Source organism: Astyanax mexicanus, chromosome 19, assembly GCF_023375975.1.
Source record: "Astyanax mexicanus isolate ESR-SI-001 chromosome 19, AstMex3_surface, whole genome shotgun sequence".
NCBI lineage: Eukaryota > Metazoa > Chordata > Actinopteri > Characiformes > Acestrorhamphidae > Astyanax > Astyanax mexicanus.
Genome location: NC_064426.1, coordinates 22,764,487 through 22,787,979, shown reverse-complemented (window position 1 = coordinate 22,787,979; position 23,493 = coordinate 22,764,487). Strand labels below are relative to the sequence as shown.

The 23,493-nt window shown below is 38.8% G+C and overlaps 1 protein-coding gene across 1 annotated transcript in view; it reads left to right on the top strand.

Annotated features, from left to right (window-relative positions):
- cntnap1 (contactin associated protein 1) overlaps nucleotides 1-23,493 on the top strand; it is a 74,755-nt gene that overhangs the window by 26,070 nt on the left and 25,192 nt on the right. The window contains exons 2-12 of the mRNA XM_007237602.4: nucleotides 7,554-7,655; nucleotides 8,305-8,498; nucleotides 9,673-9,826; nucleotides 10,212-10,415; nucleotides 11,907-12,091; nucleotides 12,251-12,403; nucleotides 13,758-14,019; nucleotides 18,274-18,423; nucleotides 18,580-18,751; nucleotides 20,749-20,855; nucleotides 20,941-21,063. Of these exons, the coding sequence (XP_007237664.2) occupies nucleotides 7,554-7,655; nucleotides 8,305-8,498; nucleotides 9,673-9,826; nucleotides 10,212-10,415; nucleotides 11,907-12,091; nucleotides 12,251-12,403; nucleotides 13,758-14,019; nucleotides 18,274-18,423; nucleotides 18,580-18,751; nucleotides 20,749-20,855; nucleotides 20,941-21,063 (1,806 nt within the window). The remainder of the gene's footprint in view (nucleotides 1-7,553; nucleotides 7,656-8,304; nucleotides 8,499-9,672; nucleotides 9,827-10,211; nucleotides 10,416-11,906; nucleotides 12,092-12,250; nucleotides 12,404-13,757; nucleotides 14,020-18,273; nucleotides 18,424-18,579; nucleotides 18,752-20,748; nucleotides 20,856-20,940; nucleotides 21,064-23,493) is intronic.

The window sequence follows — 23,493 nt, the reverse complement described above, 5'->3', positions numbered from 1 at the left end:
GGAGAGAAAGAGGGAGCAGGTGGAAATAGAAGGAGAGAGCAGGAAAGATGAAGAAAGAGGGACGACAAGAAAGAAGGCAAGGGAATAAAGAGAATAAAAACAAGAATTACAAAGGGCAAAAGAAAAACAGCAAGAGAGAAAAAAGAGGCAAATAAAGTGATAGAAGGAAAAAAGAGAGAAAGGCAAAAAAGAGATAAATAAAGAGCTAGAGAGAGAGGGGAGCAACAAGGGTCTAAGGGAAAGAAAAAGAGAGAGAGGCAGAAGGAGGGAAAAAGAGACCCAAAGAGAAACACAAAAAAGGGGAAAGAAAGAGAGAAAAGAAGATAATGAAAAAGAAATAAAAAATGAAGGAGGCAGATGGAGACAAAGGAGAGCAAGAGAGGAAAGAAATTGAAGTAGATGTGGAGATTATTAATAATTAATAAATTAAAGTAATAAATTATTCAAATAATAGAATTTGCCAGCAACCAAAACAAACAGAAAGAGTGAAAGTGAACTGAAGAGAGAAAAGTGATGATCATGAGGAGATACAGTAAAACAGTGTAATTTATAATGTAAAGAGAAGAGCTGTGATCATGAGGAGATACACTGAGGCAGATGTAATTTATAATGTAAAGAGAAGAGCGTGACGAGGCAGAGCTGCAGGAGAGGATCTGGTGGTGAAGCTGAAATGCTGTGTTTGTCAGCACGGCTCTGCTGCGTCAGACGAGTGCAGAATGGCTGAGCTGGTTCTGCAGGGAATTGACCCTGAATCAAGCAGCTATGAGCTCTCTCAAACACATAGCCGGTCAAACCCCACCTACTCTCTTATTTCTCTCTCTCTCTCTCTCTCTCTCTCGCTCTTTCTTCCTCAGTCTGTACCTACATTCACAGCACATGTTTGTGTGCTGGTGTAACAGTTTATATTGTATTCTTACTGGTATATATTGCAGTGTATAATAATTCTGAAACATGTGCTGTAGAAACATCCATCCATCATTCTGACCATCCACCATTCCATCCATTAGCCTTTAGAACATCTAGCCATGCACATATACATCTATTTATCCACCCCTCTATCCACCCATCCAGCCTTTAATACTTCTAACCTTTCCATCTATCAATCCATTCTTTAGCGCATCCATCTTTCCATCCATTCAGCCATTCACCCTTCTGTCTGTCTATCCACCTATCTTTCATCCATCCATCCATGCATCGTATGAATACATTCTTTAGTGCATCCATCTTTCCATCCATTCAGTCAGCCAATTTTCTGCCCAGCCATCTATTCAGTCATTTATCCTTCTGTACGTCCATCCATGGATGGATGAAGGATGGATGGATGGACAGAAGAGTGAATGACTGTATGGATGGGAAGATAGATGGATAGATGATTAGATGTATTAAAGGCTGGATGAATGGGTGGATGAGTGGGTGTATATACAGTATGGATGGCTAGATGCTTTGGAGGCTAATGGATGTAAGGGTGGATTATCAGAAGGATGGATCCGGCTATCCATCCATAATTTGTCTATTCATCCATCTATCTATTTATCTATCAATCCATTCTACAATGCATCCATCTTTCCATCCATCCAGTTTGCTATTTTTTCATTCATGTATTCATCCCGCCAGCCATCAGCCTCATTAATCAATACATTTATTTATCCATTTATTCATTTATTTGTCCATCCAGTCATCATTCTATCCATTTATCCAACCATCTGTCCTTCAAGCCATCAACCATCCATTCTTCCATTTAATTACCCATGCCCTCTTCATCCATTCCATCCAATTATCCTTCAATCCATCTGTCTATCTCTGTCCTTTTTTTCCTTCTGTGCCGCTGTTTGTCTAGACATTCATTCCATCAGAACTTCCTTCAAGCCTTCATTCCATCTGTGTATCCATTTTTAACTTGAATCATCCATCCACCCTTTAATCCATTCATATATCTGTCCTTCTATTCATTCACCACATCTATCTATCCGTTCATCCATTCATTTGTTCATCCAAACAGTAAACCTTTTATCCATACATCTAGCCAGCCATCCAGCCTTCTTGCAATTTATCTATTACTCTATATTTTACTCTATAATTTCTTTCCCACAGCCATTCATCTGTCCTCAATCTATCCTTCCATTCACCCATCCATCCATGCATACATGCTTTAAGCTACCCATAGATGGTGTCCCCCATGCTGTCCTCCATCCACTCATTCCTCAGTCCATTCCTAACCATGCAGTTCCACTTTTTTTCCATCAAATTACCCATGCCCCATCTTCATTCATCCAATTATCCTTCAATCCGTTTGTTTATCTGTGCCCTCTTTGTCCATCTGTGCCTCTATTTATTTGTCAAGAAATCATTTGTTCATTCAGCCATCTCTCCATCTATCATTCCATCTATCCACAACTCATATATTTATCTCTTCATATGTGCTTCCAGTCCTTTGCTCCATCTATTCATCCCTCTCCTTCAGTCAGATCTTCTCTCTATTCTCTGTATTTTAATAGCAGTCTTTATCTGTGCTCTCTGCCATATTGCGAGTGAGTGGACATGAATGGAGGGTGTGATGTGATGGGCTCTGTGCAGATAGGCCTAAGAGAGTGCAGTGCAGTGGTGAGAGCTGAGGTGGGCTTATCTGGCTCTGCTGTTTAGATTAGGCTGAATGGTGGTCCGCTTTAATTGACGCAGCAGGACTCATATTAACTGGGACCTGTGGCTGCTGTGCTACAGTGAAAAGTCATAGTCTTATTTGCTCAGCTACTATATATACTGTACATATTCAGAAACAAATTATCTAGCTGTGCATTACATAAAATCATGTATATATGGGCCAGCAGTGTCATATAATACTTATATCAACCATCAGAATGAGGGAACATTTGTGATTTCTGTGATTTTGAGTGTGTTATGATTGTTGGTGTCAGAAGGGCTGTATTGCGATTTGGATGCATGAGATATTGTTTTGCTGACTTTGGTGTGAAAACACCATTATCCACGGCGTGTCACTGGTCTTACTCACCCGAGAAAAGTGTTATTGACTCTCATTGAAAATGAATTGCTTTTGGTTGCTGTATTGCTTTCAGTGTGAATGCATGGTCAGGATGTTCTAAGGTCAACAGGTAATGGTCAACCTGGTTGAAGCTGACAGAACAGAAACAGTAACAAAGTAACAAAGAAACTTAGCATGCACAACACATCCAACCTGGCAGCAAAGAACAGAAAGCTGAGGCTGCAGTGTGAACAGGCTGACCAAAATTTTCCTAGAAAAGTTGATTTTATGCTGATTAAAAAGGTCCCAATTATAAGATTTCTGATACAATATTGATTCATTTATGCTAAAAGTTTGTGAAACCTTTAGAATGTCCTATACTTCTGCAGGAATATGACTAAAGTCCTAAAAATAGGTAACGAGAACCCAGTTAAACAAAAGAGAAAGAAGTATTTCACATGATCATTTCTTTATTAAAGAAAATGGTCCAATATTACATACTTCTCAGTAGCAAATGTATGGGAACCTACGCTTTCAATATCTGACCCCCACCCAACATACCCCCCCCCTCCTCCATTTCTCTGTACAGAACACATATATAGCCTATATCTCCGTATAGAAAACACATATATAGCCAGATTCTCCGTAAAGAACATATATATGTAGCCCATGACTCCGTACAGAACATATATATATATGGCCCATTTCTCAGTACAGAACAGTTTCAACTCTTGGATGTTGATGGGTTTCCTCATATTAACTGCTCAGCTCAGGTCCTTCCACAACATTTCAATTGGATTAAGGTCAGGTCTTTGACTTGGTCATTCCAAAACATTAACTTTATTCTTCTTGATCCATTGTTTGGTTGAACGACTGATGATTTTCCTTTAGAATTCTCTTTCCTTTAGATTTCATTTCGAATTTATTGTTCCATCAATGAAGATGCAGTAAAACAGGCTCAAACCATGGTACTTTCACCAGTACGCACAACAGTTGGGATTTCTAATGGCCAGAATCTCAACGGAACGTTTCCTAAATTGTTGAGTCTGTTTTAACAGCAAAAGGATATTCTGCCCTTTACTGATACAGTATTCCTAATAAAGTGTAAACACGCACACAGTTACTCATGGTCATCGATATGACCATACACATGCCCTTGAAGTGAACTAATGAAATCTGAAGCTTTGTGCAATGAAAAGTAAATATGAATTTGATTGGGTCTGACAAGTGTAAGCTTGTTTGTTGGGTACTGTAGTGGAACGGATTGGTGCTGGAGGTTAGACTCCTTTCTGCCAATATCAAGGGATAAAAGTGCTGCTTCTATTTGCTCTTGTAATGATAACAATCCATCAAACACACACTAACACGCACACATAATACTTAAGAGGTGGAGCAGCCTCATGTCTGGATTGATCTTCATCCATTAGTGTGGAGGCAGAATACAGACATTAGGTAACTCGGCTCAGACTTCTTCTGCTGCTAGTGTACATATTTATCCTAAAATGTTATTAAAACACTGTGGGCCCTATCTTACACCCCGTTCAAGGCATGTCGTGATGCTCACTGCTATCTTACATACAGCCAACATTTTATTTTCATGCCTTGCATCTGAATCGGTTAAACAGCAATGGTGCTTGTGAATATATCTAGTTGAGGGCTGTGGTGATCTCAAAATCGAGGTGTGTTTAGGTAAATTTCTGGTATATTGCTATCTTGGCATTGAATTGTCAACAGGTGCATCTCCAACACATGCACCCCTGCTTCTTATGCACACATGGACAAACCCATAGCGCATGCCTGTTGGCGGCTATGAAATTTTTACTTCAACAATAACCAGAACGAACAGGTCAGTTTCCTTTGCTTGAGAAGTATTGGTAGTCCAGGTAAGTCCAGGTAGTTGCGCCCCTGAAATAGCAACATGCCACTGGCCCTTAACGGCAATAGCAAGAGAAACACTGATGTGTAAGGTGTACTTTTCCCATCGTTATGTTAGCAAAGACTTGCACTAAATGCCCTAAATCAAGCTACATGGTGTGCGGTTGACAACTTGACTGTAGGCTATATAGGCACCAAAATAAGGTTCTGTGTGTCCAAATGTTTGTTGATAACCCTATAATCTAATGCAGCGTTTCTCAACCTTTTTTATATCACGACACCCTTTAAATATATGCGAGAAGTCACGGCACCCCAGTTTACGGGGGGGGGGTGGGGGGGGGGGGGTGGGGGTGCTGGCGCAGCACTTCAGTTGAGAAGGGGGGGGGGGGGGGTTGGGGGGTTTGGGGGGTGCTGGCGCAGTACTTCAGGTGAGAACGAGGGGTGTTGCTGGCGAAATATGAAATAAAATAGCGCGTGCATCGCGTGGGGGACAAAAACTCTACAGTGTGTCCCAATTTAGGGGCTGCATCCTTCTGAGTCTGTATTCGAAGACAGATTGCGTCACAGCTGCGCAGTAATACACCGCCTCTGTGGGTCGCATCCTTCAGAGTATGCTGCCTGTGAATTGGGACACACCCCGACACGAGCTGACTCTGGAAAGGAAATATGCACGTGAGGCGCAATATTTTGACGGCACCCCCGATGAAGCCAGACGGCACCCCAGGGTGCCGCGGCACCCTGGTTGAGAAACACTGATCTAATGAATGCACTCAGCTACTTTACGTTAAAGCATTTGCTGATATAGATATGCAGATGCACACACACAGATTGTGTACTTCCTATAGAAATGTATTAAAATTGCTGGTACCCAATCAATTAAAATGTGCCTGAATCTGCCTTAAAATCCTGAGTCACTGGATCAGAATTGGGACATCCCTAACATTCATTTATAATAAATAATATGTGTCTACTGATGTATTAAGCACACCTGGCAAGGTTTTATGTGCCGTCCTGCTCTGTCTTCTAAAACTACATTTCCCAAAATTCTTAGCCAGAAGACACACCTCCAGCTTCTGTCCTTGGACAACATGTTCCAACTTGCTGACCAACACTCTTATTTTATCTATTTTATCCATCTCCACTCTGATCTTCCAGCCTGATTATTTGACATTAGAGACGGAAATGAAGAAGATGAAGAACATGTTGTTTTTCACTTGTTGTTTTTAAAGTAATAAAAAATACAGTAAACAATAAGTGCTAATTCGTTTTATTATGCACCTCCTTTTACTGAATTATATGGTTTAAAATTCTGTACTTTTTGTCTTTTATGAACTACTGAAAGCAGATAAACTATATGGACATAACTATTGGGACACCTCCACATTTCATGTTTTTTTTCTAAAATCAAAGCTATTAAAGAGTTAATTGTGCTTTTGTTGGATTAATTGTCTCTACAATCCAGGGAAGGTATGCTACTAAATTTTGGAACATTGACATCAACACTTCACCTTCTTTTTCTGGTACAAAAAGGTCCATTCTTTTGGACATACTCCTCTACTGGAACAAAACTTTGTTAAATTTGTTAATTTTAAAAGTACAGCTTAAAGTAGCTGAATGTGTTTATTAGAGGTGTCATTGTTAATTTGGACAGGTAATTTAGTTTTTTGACAAAAATATATAACGTTAATAGTTTTAGTCACATTTTAGTCATTGTAGTTATTATTAGTTTTAATCTAGTTTTACAGACATTTGACTTTTAGTCGAATACATTTTTGTTGAATAAAAATGTATCACAAATTTTCATATTTTTGTTATTATTTTAAGATTATTTATTGCTAATGTTTATTAAAAGAATATCATTTAATTGTTATTCAATTTAAATTATGCTAACATTAAAATGTTTTAAAGCTATATGAATACTGAGACAAATAAAGCCATGTTTTTGAAACGATGCAATATTCTACTGCATTACAGATTTATACATTAACATTACTGGCTTTCAGTAGCCTAGACTATTTTTTAAACTAAAATCCAGAAATGTAACAGCAGTGTTTAGCCACTGTGTAAAGTCACTGGTTAGCTGTGGGTGCACTTTACAAAGACTGAAATCTCTGTTCATTTGTAATGACACAGCTTATACAATCTTCTATATCCAGCACCCTACCAAACCCTCTAAACCTCTAAAAACCAAACTATTAAACACTTTAAAAAGCAAACAATCGCTATATTAACAGAGACAAGGGGAATATTCTTTAGCGTTCCCTATTCCCTTTTTTTTATGTGAGCAGCGCTAGCCATGGTTAGCAGCAGCGCTAGCTTTGGTTAGCAGCAGCGCTAGATGTGGTTAACAGTAGCGCTAGTAAATGGCAGCGCTACACTGAGGAATCCTGAGTGTTCTGGTAACCCAGGGTCAGGTAGCGGTTCATACGCATAGCATAGCAGGGTACTGTCTGATATACTCCCCTCTGAACGGGAAGAGAGCTAGCGCTGCGGTTAGCGGCTAATGCTAATACTGCTCCAGCCTCAGTGCTGAAGAGACTTTACTGAAACTCATCTTGAAATATAGGTTGTCAACAAATATTATTTGTCATAGATTTTATTAACAAAATTAACACTGATGCCTATTCACAAATATTTGGACATGTATTATATTTATGTACCAACTTCTGATTTTCTCTCTCTCTTTCTCTTTCTTTTATAGGGCCGTGTTTAGATCCGCTGATCTCTCCACTCTACGCCTCATCTTTCCTGGCCTCCTCCAGATATAATTTTCTTTACTCTGCTCACTTTGCCAAAATCTATGGTAAGTTATTGAGTGAGAAAGATGTATTTGTGATTTTTCAGCCTCTCCTGATAACTGAGACTCCACACTCACTCACCTGGTTCTAATCTTATGGTTGTGTATATATATGGGGATTTTTGATACTTTGTCTGTTTTTTCGACTCTGATTTTGGCTGATGTTTTTGCTATTAAAGATTCTCTGCACTTGCATCCCATTACCTGGTCTGAGAGTGTTCTGGTAACCCAGGGTGCTATCAGTTAGCAATTAATCCCATGTAGCTTGTTTTGACACAGTAAGTGCAGGCTATAGTCCAATATACTCACCCCTAAACGACGAGAGAGCTAGCGCCCCACTTAGCGACTAATGCTAATGCTGCTTCAGCCTCTGTGCTAATGAGTGTCTTTACTGCTCCTTAATACCTGACTGGTAGGCGATTTTTGAGAAAATTAAATGATTTTAGGTTCACCTTATAGTGCAAAAAATATGATGCAAAAATATTTTTTTGAAGGACAGCTAATTTCTAGTTGTCGCCTTAAATTGCTTGTTAGTGTCATTAGACTTGAGCTAAACAGTGGAAACTTCAGCAAGCTTCAAACATTAAGTATGTTTAACTAGTGGACTGAATAAGTCTGTGTGTGTGTGTGTGTGTGTGTGTTTGTGTGTGTGTAGGCAGCAGTGGCTGGTCTCCTTCGCCACAGGACAGGCAGCCGTGGATGCAGATTGACCTGGGCAAGAAGTATCGTATTATGGCCATCGCCACTCAGGGGACCTTCAACTCTTACGATTGGGTCACCAAGTACACACTTCTGTACGGAGACCGCCCTGACGCATGGACTCCTTACGTTATGAAGGGTGGCAACATGGTAAATTCACTGTGTTATTCTATGTGTGTGTGCAGGCCTGTGTAAATACTAGTAGTTTCATTATTATAAAATAATGAAATTATAAAAAACTAGTCTGATTTATCACAACAAGAACACAACAATATTATTTTTTTTTCTTAAGACTACAGCTTATAATAATGGTATGTATGGCAAACAGAGCCTTTCTGCATTATAATTTATTATAACATCTTAGGATATATTTTTTAACAAAGAGCTTTAGCAACAAACGTGAAGACACTTTGATACAGAAGCATTAATGTAGGATATGAAGTTGTGAACAAACTTGGTAAAATGATTAAATTGCGTAAAACAATCTCGTGACTTTTTGTACAAATCTACAGCAATGTCCCACAGAGGAAAATTGCCAAAACTGCCCATGCTCTCTCTCTGTATCTTCTCGGTTTTAAGAAATTAAGAAATGTATGCCAAATTAATTGAACTTGCAGCAAAGAAAAAATGCTAGGTGTCTAATTCAAGCAGATCGGTACACTTAAAAAAAAAACATACTAAAATGTAATGTTGATCTGTAAAAAATAAGAGACCAATTAATGATGGTGTGTTTCTTTGATTTTACCAAATTGAAAACCTCTGAAATATAATCAAGAAGAAGATGGATGATCACAAACCATCAAACAAAACTGAACTGCTTGAATTCTTGCACCAGGAGTGGCATAAAGATATCCAAAAGCAGTGTGTAAGGCTGGTGGAGGAGAACATGCCAACATGCATGAAAACTGTGAATAAAAAACAGGGTTTTTTCACCAAATATCGATTTCTGAAGTGTTAATTTATGTTATTTCAATTTCAATTTTTCATTTTCTGCAAATAAATGCTCTAAATTACAATATTTTTATCTGGAATTTGGGAGAAATGTTATCCGTAGTTTATAGAATAAAACCACATTGTTCATTTTACTCAAACATATACCTATAAATAGCAAAATCAGAGAAACCGATTTCCGTCTTAATTTTTTTCAGAACTGTATGTTTTTCTTTATGTTTTGTATTAAGTATTTGTGATATAGCAAAAAATGAAATAAAAACATGCCCATTCTTTGGCCTCTTGCTTTGTTGAGATTTTTTAATTTGCCCCTTTATGTGATGTGTGTGTGTAAGAGTGTCTAGAAATAAAGCCTCCTTATTTCCTCTTTTAGACATTGCCTGGAAACTGGAACTACTACCAGGTGAAGAGAAATGTGTTCCACTACGCTTTTACTGCCAAACACCTGCGCTTCCTTCCCATGGGCTGGAACACGGAAAACGGCGGCAAGATCGGCGTCCGGCTGGAGGTGTACGGCTGTCCCTATGGTAAAGAGTGTTAAGAAGACCGATGTGTCTAGACTAGGCCTTCAGCGGCTGCTGCAGTTATATATTTTCGGGTCTGCTGTGCCCATCATCTTACTGTGTTACTGAAGATTTAGTGGTGCCTTGCAGGCCAGCGTTCAGATGCATTCAATTTCAGTCAAGCACGGCTGATAATCACATTTTCCACAAAGCCTCTTAACCGAGCAGTTTGCCTTGTCAATCAACACTAAAGCTCTCTCTAGTCTCTTTGTGTAGATTGAACATACAAAAAAAAACGTGCCAGTGGAGCACACACACTGTTTCCATGTTGTACACTCAATTATAAAAAATCTAGTACTAGACATATATCTGTTTAAATTTCCAACCTCTCTAACTATTTGTGCTTTAGACTCGTACGTCATGCAGTTAGAAGGGGATGACATGGTGGCTTACTCCTTTCCTGGAGGGCGGATGCGGACCCTGCAGGACCACTACGCTCTGAACTTTAAGACGCTGGAGAAAGACGGGGTAATGCTGTACAGTGAAGGATTGCAGGGGGACTCCATCATGCTGGAGCTGAAAACTGGCAGACTTTACCTGCACATCAGCCTAGGTAAGAACTATACATGTCAACAAGGGGGCGCTCTGAGCCTGTGGGGCAGGAGTGACTGGTTTCAGCAGGAATGCAGTACCATGTCTTTCACATATAGATACAGTAGACTTGCAAAGACATTGGATTGGGGAAAGGGGGTGGAGCATCCAACGTAATATTCAAATAAGCTACCTGTAGCCTTAATAGGGTCAATAGCCGTAGCACCTAAGGGTGTTCTTTTAGAGTATTTTACTGAAGCTGGAGATTCGATTAGATTGTTTTTTTGTATTCAGGTCACACACTTAAGGTTTATATATCAGTTACTACATGTAATTATTCAGTAATGTCTTTTAATACACTAGTAGCCTATTTGAAATATATACTGTACAGTATGTACAGTACTTATACTTGCAAAACCTTTTATACTTTTTCACATAGTTTTCAAAATGTTTCGATGAATGGACCAATACAAATTCGCCAAAATGTCTTAAAATAAAATCAATCTACACTGTTTTCTTGCTGAAAGTAAAGTGATGTAAAGCTTTACTTTAAAAAAAAGAATTGCTTTATTTCAGTAATTAAGTTAAAAATGTGAAACTCATATATTATATAGATGTATTACACAAAGAGTAATCTTTTTAAGCGTTTGTTTCTTTTATTGTTAATGATTGTGGCTTACAGCTAATAAAAACCCAAAAATCAGAATCTCAGAAAACTTGAATATTACATAAGTCCAATTGGTACTTTTGAGCAGTGTGGGCAGTGTGCCAAATCCTGCTGGACAATGACATCTGCATCACCATAAAAGTTGTCAGCAGAGGGAAGCATGAAGTGCTGTAAGATTTTCTGGAAAAACAAAACTGCACTGACTTTAGACTTGATAATAAAACACAGTGGATCAACACCAGCAGATGACATGTCTCTCCAAACCATCACTGATCATCAGTATATTTTGCATTTTATTTAAAAATCAAGGGAGCAGAGTCTGGAGGAAAAGTGGAGAGACACATAGTCCAAGCTGCTTGAGGTCTAGTGTGACGTTTTCACAATCAGTGATGGTTTGGAGAGACATGTCATCTGCTCATGTTGATCCACTGTGTTTTATATCAAGTCCAAAGTCAGTGCAATGCAGTGCAGTGGAGAAGCGGATTTCATTTTCCAGCAGGACTTGGCACACTGCCCACACTGCCAAAAGTACCAATAGGTCTTAGATAATATTGTATAAAATTCAAATTTTCTGAGAGACAAATTTTCGGGGTTTTCATAGGCTGTAAGCCATAATCATCAACAATAAAAGAAATAAACGCTAAACATAGATCACTCTGTGTGTAATACATCTGTATAATATATGAGTTTCACATTTTAAACTGAATCACTGAAATAAAATAACTTTTCAATTATATATTTTTTTGTATATTAAAGCATGCTGGAAAAAGTTAAGACATGCTAAAAAAAGAGTAGAGAGTAACACTGGAGTGCACATTTATAAACAGGTTTTCTGCATTGTTACAGGCAGCAGCACGGTTCATAACACAAACGGTATGACCACGCTGAGGGTGGGCAACCTGCTGGACACTCAGCACTGGCACTATGTCACCATCAGACGCTACGGCCGAGAGGTGAACCTCACTCTGGATAGCCAGACAGAGACAGCCATTCTAAACGGGGATTTTAACTACCTGGATCTGGACAAACAGGTCAGTCGCAGCTTACCCAGCTTATAACACAACACCTACTCTATTAATTATTGTAAATAAATTCAAATTAACATCTGAGTAAAATCTTAAGTTTATATTAGCTGTATCTATGTCAGTTATTAAGGTTACTATTAAATATAACCTGCATTCCCTCTTCAGATTTATGTGGGCGGGGTAATAGAGAAAGACTTGCCCCACCTCCCTGGAAAGTTTAACTTCCGCGGCTGCATGGAGAATGTTTTTATCAATGGAATCAACATCATTTACAAGACCAAGTACCAAGATCCTGATGTTCGACTTGCCCCTAAAAAGGTACCTTATCATCAATTTGTTTTTATTTATTTTTGATTTTTTCAAAGCATCATTTATGTGAGCATGATGCTTACAAGAATGTGATAATAATGTATCACTTTGTATAAATACTGTTGATCAGCTAAAACATGTTAATTATCTGATATGTTCTTCTTTTGGGCGTGTCCTTAGGGATTTCCAAAAACTCTATTGGTCGGTTTCTCAGCTGAAAAAAATGCTAAAGTGTGCAAAGCTGTTATCTAAGCAATGGGTGCCTACTTTAAAGAATCTAAAATATAAATAAATATCAAATTTCATAAGTTATTCTATATAGTATTAGCAGAACTTTTAAAGTAATTAAAAAACACTGAATTTAAGGTTTGTGCAAATTTTTAAATGCTACTGTATGTCTGCACCAGACAAAGCAAAGATCTGGGTCTGTTTTAGATGGGCTGCATTTGGGGTCAGTGATCAATCTTTGATCAACCATTTTTCACTGAAATATAATCTTTCGCTGTTCAGAGGTGAGTATAAGCGGCCTCTGGCCTGCTGATAACCCCGACTAGCACTGCTAGAGCAGCATTAGCATTAGCTGCTAACCACGTTGAGCGCCAGCAACAAGCTACGTGGGATGAACCGCTAGCTAATATCCCCGTGGCTTAACAGAAGACTCAGGGTTCCTCAGTGTGACGCTGTTGGGCAGTATTAGATGCTCACCGAGGCTAGCACTTGCGGTTAGCTGCTAATGCTGCTGCACCCAGCCTTAGTGGAAATTTGAAAATCTAAGTTTACTGTAAATAAACAGAAGTGCTTTTTACGGAATGTAAATAAACTAAATGTTTTTTTTTATTTTTTATTACAAATCTTGCCACCCAGCGGCAACACCCTTGTTCCTTACTAGTGTCGCTTAATGTGCCTTGTAATCAAATGCGCCTGGATTATGTATGAAGGCAGACCAGAAAATAGATGTTTATTGATTAAAAAATATAGTACTTAAATGATCAGAGGTTATAGGTTAGATATTGATTATACAAACATTACCTGTGTGTTTATTTACTGTGTCTTATAGACTTATTTACAGTTTGTGGTACTGTTCAAGTGTAAATACATGTCTGCTAAGTAAACAGACTATATAATTAGATCATACAGAATGTTTATTCATGAATTATCTATATTTACATTCAGTATTGAGAAATTCAAGTCTGCACTTCTGCATTAACTTCATGGGAAGTTTTAAATCTGGCATTTTTACAGAACCTTTCAGCTTGTTTCAATAAACAAAAAAAAAATCATTTAAATTTCTGTTCATTTCAAATTAGACTTTTCTTAGTGATGTTCCTTAACTTCTCCTCCTTTCTTCCCTCTCCGCCTTCAGAAAAAGATGCACTACACATGCCGTGACCTTCTCTGGAGACCTTTGACCTTCGCAGGACCCAACAACTACCTGCAGGTGCCCGGGTTCTTCCGGAAGAGCCGGCTGGCGGTGAAGTTTAAGTTCCGCTCGTGGGATTACACCGGCTTGCTGATGTTCACGAGGTTTGCGGATGAGCTGGGTTCTCTGGAGCTGGGCCTGAGCGAAGGTCAGGTCAATGTGACGCTGACCCAGCCGGGCAACAAGAGACTCCGATTCGCTGCAGGTAACAACACTCAGCAGAAACGTCTAATTTTAACCACTGAACTGTTGAAACGTCCTCTTTCTTATTGGCTCAGCTTTTCAGTTTTATTTTGTTTATTCTTATGACAGCGGAATTAACACTAATTATACATGTTATGTTATTGTATTGTATGTAATTATGAAAATGTATACTTGTATATATTGTATATATATTAACAAAAATACTGGGACACTCACTTACACATTCCTTACCAATGTTTTATTAACTGAATGCATTCATTAGAATGAGTGTCTACAAATATGAGAAAAAAAATAAGAGACCACTTAAAATGATTAGTTTCTTCAATTTTACCAAATTAAAAACCTCTGAAATATAATCAAGAGGAAGATGGATGATCACAAGCCATCAAACCAAACTGAACTGCTTGAAATTCTGCACTAGGAGTGACATAAAGTTATGCAAAAGCAGTGTGTAAGACTGGTGGAGGAGACCATGCCAATATGCATGAAAACTGTGATTAAAAATCAGGGTTATTCCACCAAATATTGATTTCTAAACTCTTAAAACTTTATGAATATGAACTTGTTTTATTTGCATTATTTGAGGTCTGAAAGCTCTGCATCTTTTTTGTTATTTCAGTCATTTTTCATTTTCTGCAAAGAAATGCTCTAAATGACAATATTTTTGGGGGAATTTGAGAGAAATGTTGTCTGTAGTTTATAGAATAAAACAACATTGTTCATTTTACTCAAACATATAACTATAAATAGAATAATCTGAGAAACTGATTCAGAAACTGCAGTGGTCTCTTAATTTTTTTCAGAGCTGTATAGTGTATGTTACATAATAATAGCAAATCAAATGAATGTGTGGACTGTGCAGTCTGTGCGGGGTTTCTGTTCTTCTTGCCAAAAGGTGAATTTAAGATTTGAGGATGCTTTTAAGCATGGCTGAGGAATCAGATATCAGTAGCAGCAGCACTGTCACCTTCACAGAGAGCAAAGCAAATCAGATTTCAACTGAACCAACTCAAACACTGTGACGGCAGCAGTTTCAGAGAGGACACGGAAATGCTGATCACTGTGAATATACAGAGAATATTATAGGGTTGCAAAATTAGACTATAAATTGTCTTTGCATATTTTCTGTATCTGATTTAATACAAAGTAGTAAAACTGTTATTATACAGTGCTTAGAAAAGAGATTTGTATGGTTGTATTTTCTATTCCTATTTTTGAACATTTGCCAGAAATCTCCTATATAACAGCTTTAACTCTTCTGGGAGGCTTGACACAAGGTTTAGGAGTGTGTTTATGGGACTTTTTTAACCATTCTTCCAGAAGCGCATTTGTGAGGTCGTTCACTGATGTTGGTTGGAGAAGGCCTGTCTAGCAGTTTTGACTGTAATTCATACCAAAGGTGTTTTATTGGCTTGCAGGCCAGTCAAGTCCTTCCACACCAAACTTGCTCATCCATGTCTTTTTGGACCTTGCTATATGGAATAGTAAGGACCAGGGGTGCAACTACATACATTTTGGGGTGTATGCAAACATACTATCGCAGATGCAGAATATCAGTTATGTAATATAAAAAACAGCGTTGGCAACATATCATCACATTTTACATGGTTAGTTCAGTTACCTTTCTTTTAGAAAAATCGCTGTATATCCAGATATTTTTTAACATCAGCGCTGAAACCCGGTGCAAGAACTTAAAAACCCTCAAAAGTTCTCCCCAGCGAGGGGGTGGCTTCCCTACTAGCCCAACGCGCTCCGCAAAACCAGCAAGCTGATTGGCTGTTTCTCCTGAAAGGCAGAACTTTATCCTTGAACTGGCTCCGTGATTCGCGTCAAGAGATTTTTTTCATTCACAGTGGACAGCGGCCCGTCTCCTCACTAATAATACAGCTGAGTTGAGCGAAACGATTCGGGGCTACTGGAAATTTATTCGGGGCTAAAGCCCCAGAAGCCCAGAAGCCCAGGCCAGGCGACGCCCCTTTGTATTATCATACATGAACAAACAGCTCTTACAGAAAATGCTGACTAGAAATAACTTTCCGGCATCGATTTGGTGCCCCCTCTAGTGCAGCTCCCCTATGCGTCGCATACACTGCATACCCCCTTTTTGCGCCACTGATAAGGAGGACCCATTCCCAAACAGTTGGGAGCATGATATTGTCCCAAAATTGTTTGTATGCTGATGCATTATGAGTTCTTTTCACTGAAACAAGAGATCCGAGGCCAACTCCACACCATAATCCCCCCTTACACTTGGTACAATGCAATCAGACAAGTACTGTTCTCCTGTCAACTGCCAGACACAGACTCATCAATCAGATTTCCAGATGGAGAAGTGTCACTTAAGGATTCGTCACTCCACAGCTAAAAGTCATGACCTGATTTCAAATGAAACACTGTGGCAGTACCTTAAACATGTCAAACAAGTCAAAGAATGCCCTTTAAACCAAAAAAAGCTATTTTTGTATAGAACATAAGTCACTCTACCAAACTGACTTTGGTCCAAATGACTATATTGCCTATGTTTGATTACGGCAATGTCATATCCTCTTGAGACCCTGTGTCCACATATGAGGACATTACATTTCTGCTCCTCTGAACTGTGATACTTAATTTTTTTAAAGTGTTTACCCTTTGACCTCATATGGAGACACTGTACATACCATCTAGTGGTCACATTATAACATTACACTCAGTTGATTGAAAACAGGATGTCAAGAATCCCAATCAAAAGTTTCTACAGCCAGTCCAGACAGAAACATGGGCCAGGTAACAATTCTTATTCTTATGGCAATAATAGGTTGTGACAATACAAAAAACTATACATATAAAGTTTGTTGCAAAAAATGACTTCCTGTACAAAGGCAAAGCTTACTTTTTATACTTGTTACGTCCTACTAATCACTAATCCCAAATAGCTTGGAGAAATTAAAAGTTTATGCCTAGCAAAAGTCTGGGTCTCAGGAGGATGTACAGATCTGCCTGCAAAAGCCTTCTCCAGAAACTTGATGTTCTTTATCACTCAGCCATTCAGTTTGCCATAAATGCTCCATTTAAAACACACCATTTCTCCCTTTACTCAGCTGTAAGTTGGCCATCGCGACATACACAGCAAATTTCTGGAGTTTAAAAATCTGGAGTTGTATGAAAAATGTGTGAAAGTGTTAAATTGTGTTTATTCTCCAACTTAAACTACAAGTTGAGTCGAGAGGAACTCTTGGGCAGTAGTATTTCAGAGTTTATTCCAAGGTGTTGAGGAGCATGACTGAACTCTCTAATGGGCGTGTCCCCCAATCCTAGCTCACCATCAGTGTGAAGTCTTGCCCACCAGGGCTCCTTCCATGGGGTATTCTGTTGTATTTTATATAATTGCTGTTTGCCTAGCCGACGTGTTGTTGGCTTTAAAAGCAAGTTACCATCTTCTGCACTGTTAAGTGTGACAAATGCTGGCAATGCATTAGGAACTGCAATACAGGGTTAAAGTTGCCATGCAGTGAAATTTTATACAATGGCATGCTCTTGTTGAGTATGAAATAGTTATTGTAATCAGTAATGATGCTTTTTGTTGTCATTTTTTGGTAAAATTAACTTCAGTTCAGAAGCTGAATTTTACTCTAGATGGGATACATATTTAAAGTCCCACAACAGTTCAGATTTCACTTCTGAACAGTATATTAACTCTCAGGGAGTTTATTCCAAATAACAGAATTTGCTGTATACTTGCTGTTGATCCACTGGTACATGCTTTTTTTTAAAAACTCTTCTTGGTTTGTCTCCTCAGTGTCTCAGTATCTTCTCAGTATCTTCTGCCTATAACACCTGTACTTTTCAGCGCATCATGCTACAGGTCCCTCAAGATAAATACAATATTTTATCTGTCAGCATTTCAAGCTGCTGCAGCCAAAGACTGGAACTTGCTGCAAAAAAACATTCAAACTGGACAATATTATTTCTAAAGCAGCTTTTACGAAATTTGTTGAGAAATGTTTAATGAAAAATGTTGTTTTCACAGGTCTGATATTGTCTGTTTGTCATTTTTTGTTGTACTTGTGCGTTTGTATTTAATCTGTTTGCCTTTTGCCAGGCTGCCATTGTAAATAACAAGGTGTTTAAATGAAGAATAAATAAAAAAATAAAATAAATAGTATAAGCACTTGGCCAACCTGGCAAAATAGCCTCCTATATCTTTACTAAACACAGTTTTCTCTACCTAAAAACCAGCCTGTCTTTCATCAGCTGTGTTTCTTCATGTTTCCAGGGTACCGTCTGAACGATGGCTTCTGGCACACTGTGGACCTGGCCGCCAAAGACAACTTGCTGACCATCACCATCGACGAGGACGAGAGTTCACCGCTAAAGATCACTAACCCGTTCATGGTGCGCACCGGGGACCGCTACTTTTTTGGGGGTGAGTGATGAAGTGGGATGATGGGGTGTGTGTAGGCCAGTGCGCTATTATCTTACGGGGAATCCCTCTCATATAATAGAAAGAGTCATGGTGTAGCAGCTTATTCAGCGGGTTAGTGAGGCGTAGGAGTGACTGATGTGGCTGATTTTTGGCCAGGCTGTCCGAAGACCAATAACACGGCTCGCTGTGTGACCAAGCTGGCCCGCTTCCACGGCTGCATGCAGCAGATCTTTATTGATGACGAGCCGGTGGACATCGACGTGATGCTGCAGAGGAAATGGGGCAGATATACTGAACTGCTGCTCGGGACTTGCGGCATCACTGACAGGTGGGCTGTATACTATTTATTGTGGTTTCAGTGTAATAGGCTTTATTCATTCTGTGGCCATGTTTGACCTTTAGAAAATTTCTTTATTTTTAAAGAAGTGCATTTGGGAACGCAGCAGTGAGGCAGCATTGCTAGTGACCAGTGGTCCAAAGCTACTTCTTTACCCCACAGCCCCGTTCTGGTACACGATGGTGACCCAGGAGAATAAAGCCTATAGTGTACTATGTGAATAAAAGTACTGAGACACCACCCCACCCTACCTCATCTCCCACTCCCTAACTCACCCCAGAATTATTGGATGGAGCACCATCATTCCAGAGAACACAGTTCCAGTGCTCCACAGCTCAAAACTGGAGGAGTTTTGAGTTTTTTTCCTTTTCGAAAGCCCATTCTTGGCATTAGGCATGTTGCCACACTGAAAAAAAAAGATGAGTAAAACCAGGGAAATACTCAAGTTTGTGTGTTTCTTTGGTTGCTTGTGCCGCCATCTTACCTTGAAGGATCATGTAGCTCTAACATTTCTACCCCTACTCCTACAGCCTAACAAGAATCAGGACATAATACCTCTAGCTGTGCACACGCAAAACAGCGGGGTAGGGTTAAGTGCTACAGTCAACAGGTGATTGGACCTAAAAATTGTTAGCAAATATAAACCGCTTCCTTTATGTGTGAATGTCTGTAGATTTTGAAGCAGCACACATCACTGCAGGACTTCTCTCAGGCCAGACTGATTAAACGTGTCTGTCGGCCCCACCCTGCTCCTGCACGGCTTTATCTGTTGGGGTCAAGGCTGCTGTTTTACTTTAGAGAGAAATAATAATGTAGGTGATGAGCCTCATCACTCAGGAGTGACACAGCGAAGGCGTAAAGCAGAACACATCAGATTTATTTGTTGATGCTCAAAGACTGGCCAGATGGCTCAGGGTGGTAATTGTTTACTTGACAATAAACAATATTAGAGAATATAGTTAGTTGATATTAGAGAATATAGTGCAATGAATAGAAAGAAAACTGGTGGGAAGAAAATAATTATCTTCTTATTTTCTAGACCTGTGGTTCTCAAACTGTAGCGCACAAAGCATCCCAAAGTGGTACATTGTGTGACCTCAGACAATTTCCTGCACTAAAATATTAAAGAAGAAATAAAGACTGTTTTTGAAGAATGAGAACAATGCAAATTCTTTTAAACAGTGTGAACAATATGAATTATTTTAAACAATGGGAACAATATATATATATTTGAATAGTGATAAGAATACAAATTATTTTGAGTAATGTGAACACTGCAAAATCTTTTAAACAATGTGGACACTGCAAATTCTTTTAAACAATGAAAAAAAGTCTTTTGAACAGTGTAAACAATAGGAATTCTTTTAAACAATGAGAATAGTATGAATTCTTTTGAACAACGTAAACAAGATTAATTATTTTGAACAATGAGAACAGTATGAATCCTTTTAAATAACAAAAACAAGATGAATTGTTTTGAACAATAAGAACAATGTGATTAGCTATGAAAAGCGTAAACGATATTAATTATTTTGAACAATGAGAACAATGTGAATTATTTTGAACAGTGTGAACAATAGCAATTATTTTGAACAATGAGAACAATGTGATTTAGCTTTGAACAGCGTAAACGATAGGAATTATTTTGAACAATGAGAACAATGTGAATTCTTTTAAACTGTGTAAACAACATGAGTTATTTTGAACAACGAAAACAATGTAAATTCTTTTAAACAATGTAAACAATGCAGATTCTTATGAACAGTGAGAATTCTTTTCCTCAAAAACTCAAACTCAAAATCACAGGATATCCAACAATTAAATACAACATAAAGGTATTTTTTATACAGTGATAGAAACATGGTAGCATACAGAGATCTCTGATTTCACAAGCTTTTTTTGGTAGATTATCTAAAGATTTGTTTTGGGATTGATGGTGATATGATTGTTTATATGGTGATGATGTCATGGTTTGTCTCTTTTCTCAGGTGTTCCCCAAACCCGTGTGAACATGAGGGCAGGTGTATTCAGTCCTGGAATGACTTTTTGTGTGTTTGTAACAACACAGGCTACAAAGGGGAAGTTTGTCACAACTGTGAGTACCAGTTTCAGAGAAAATACGTGTTAGTATTTAAATCTTATTGAAAATAAATGATTTTATTGTTTCTCTGTTTATGCAGCGGTTTACAGAGAGTCATGTGAGGCTTACAGACTGAATGGAAAGTACTGGTCGGGCAACTACACCATAGACCCTGACCTGAGCGGCCCACTGAAGCCTTTCACTGTCTACTGCAAGATGAAGCGTAAGAACTCTTACCTCAAACCTCTGTGTTTTTCCTCATCTCACTTTTTTCATATTGTTGTATCAAATATTAAATCATCCTTTCTGACCTCATATTGCCCCACAATTCCTCCCCTCATGTTTCCTGACCTCACATCATCACACGTTCCGGTATCTTATGTCATCTCATGTTTCCCTATCTCACGGTCCTGTATCATATGCACCCCACATTTCCTTACCTCACATTTTCTTACCTTACATTTCCTTACTTTACATCAGGTCAAATATCCTCACCTCACATCACCTTACGTTTCTGTATCTTACGTCACCTCATGTTTCTATACCTCACGTCACTTTGTGTGTTTTTACCTCACATCCCCTCATGTTTCTGTATCTTACGTCACCCCACTTTTCTTCACATCACATTTTCTGACCTTACATTACCTTATGTTTCTGTATCTTACGCCACCTCACGTTTCCATACCTCACGTCACCTTAGGTTTCCTTGCCTCATATTACCTCATGTTTCTATACATCATGTCACATTGTGTGTCCTTTCCTCACATCATCTCACGTTTCTGTATCTTTTGTCACCTCATGTTTCTATACCTCACATCACTTTGTGTGTTTTTACCTCACATCCCCTCATGTTTCTGTATCTTACGCCACCTCATGTTTCCATACCTCATGTTACTATGTGTGTCCTTTCCTCACATCACCTCATGTTTCTTTACCTCACGTTACTATGTGTGTCCTTTCCTCACATCACCTCACATTTCTGTGTCTTACATCACCTCATGTTTCTGTACCTCACGTTTCTACGTGTGTCCTTTCCTCACATCACCTCACGTATCATTACCTCACATTACCTCACGCTTTATTACCTCATATCACCTCATGTTTCTATATCTTACATCACCCCACATTTCCTGACCTCACATCATCTTACATTTTGGTATATTATATCATCTCACGTTTCTCTACCTCACATCACGTCATGTTTCCTTACCTAACATTCCATACCTCATACTCCCAATTCCATACCTCATGTTAGCTTGTGTGTCCTTACCTCACATCACCTTACGTTTCTGTATCTTGCGTCACTCTAATGTTTCCTTACCTCACATCACCTCACGTTTTTGTATCTTACTTCACATTAATGTGTCCTTACCTCACATCATCTCACGTTTCTTTATCTTACATCACCTCATGTTTCTATACCTCACTTCACTTTGTGTGTTTTTACCTCACATCCCCTCATGTTTCTGTATCTTATATCACCTCATGTGTCCTTACCTCACATCACCTTACGTTTCTATATCTTATGTCACCTTGTGTGTCCTTACCTCACCCCACATTTCCTCAACTTACACTTCCTGACCTTACATCACTTTATGTTTCTGTATCTTATGTCACCTCATGTTTCCTTACCTCACATCACCTCATATTTCCTCACCTCCTCACCGTTTCCTTGCCTGAAATCACTAGAAATAGAAAGTGTTTTGTGCCAAGAACACGATCCCTAACTAGATAAGAGTTCAGGCAATTATAATAAGAAAACTACTTCCTGTGTTAGGGACAGGGAATTAACTGAGATAATCAAGCAATACAAGCTTACAAGAAAGAGTTGGACCTTGCAGCATCAAATGATGCCCAAAGAGAATGACGGTAATGAGGTTGCTGATGGGGTTGCAGGAAAAAAACAAACAGTTTTTACAAGCCAATAGTAACAATAGTGTTCTATCTACACTTTTACTACCATTGTTAGACTTTTGGTGCTGGATTTAAATCCCCATAAATCACTGGTAAATAACTATTTAACCATTTGTAGTAAAGGGCCCTATTGTATACCCTGCGGTGAATCGCGATGCATTTTGCTATCTTACACCCCATCAACAGTCTGTTTTTACGTCTTGCACCCACACTATTAAAATGGTGTCAGAGTTTAGGAATAAATCTACACTGATGGGCGTGGTGGTCTGGAAGTGAGGTGTGTTCTGGCGTATTTTTATCTTGGCAGCGGAAAACACAGGTGCTCCATTGACTGAAATGAACCTTGACCGCAGCCAACAATCAAAGTCTATTCCTATTATAGATGCTGAGACGCACAAAGCACTGCGCTGTTAAGATACAAATGTGCCAAAGTCAGAGTGCACCTACCTCTTAAAGGGAATTGCAAAAGACACACTGTTTGGTTTATTTTACGTTACACCCAAAACACACCTATGATTAATTAAGAGAATTATTATATGCATTTTGTGCATTTTGAGCCTCCATTTTCTCCCCTATTTAAGTCAATTGTGCTCTCTCAGGGCTCCGGTAGCCGATGGCAAGCTACATTAACGGGATTTGAACCAGTGATCTCCTGATCAACAAGGTGTATTTCTTGCACCCTCACGATACCAAAGACAGACCGACACACTTTAAATGCAGCTGCGCAATCTGCAATTGA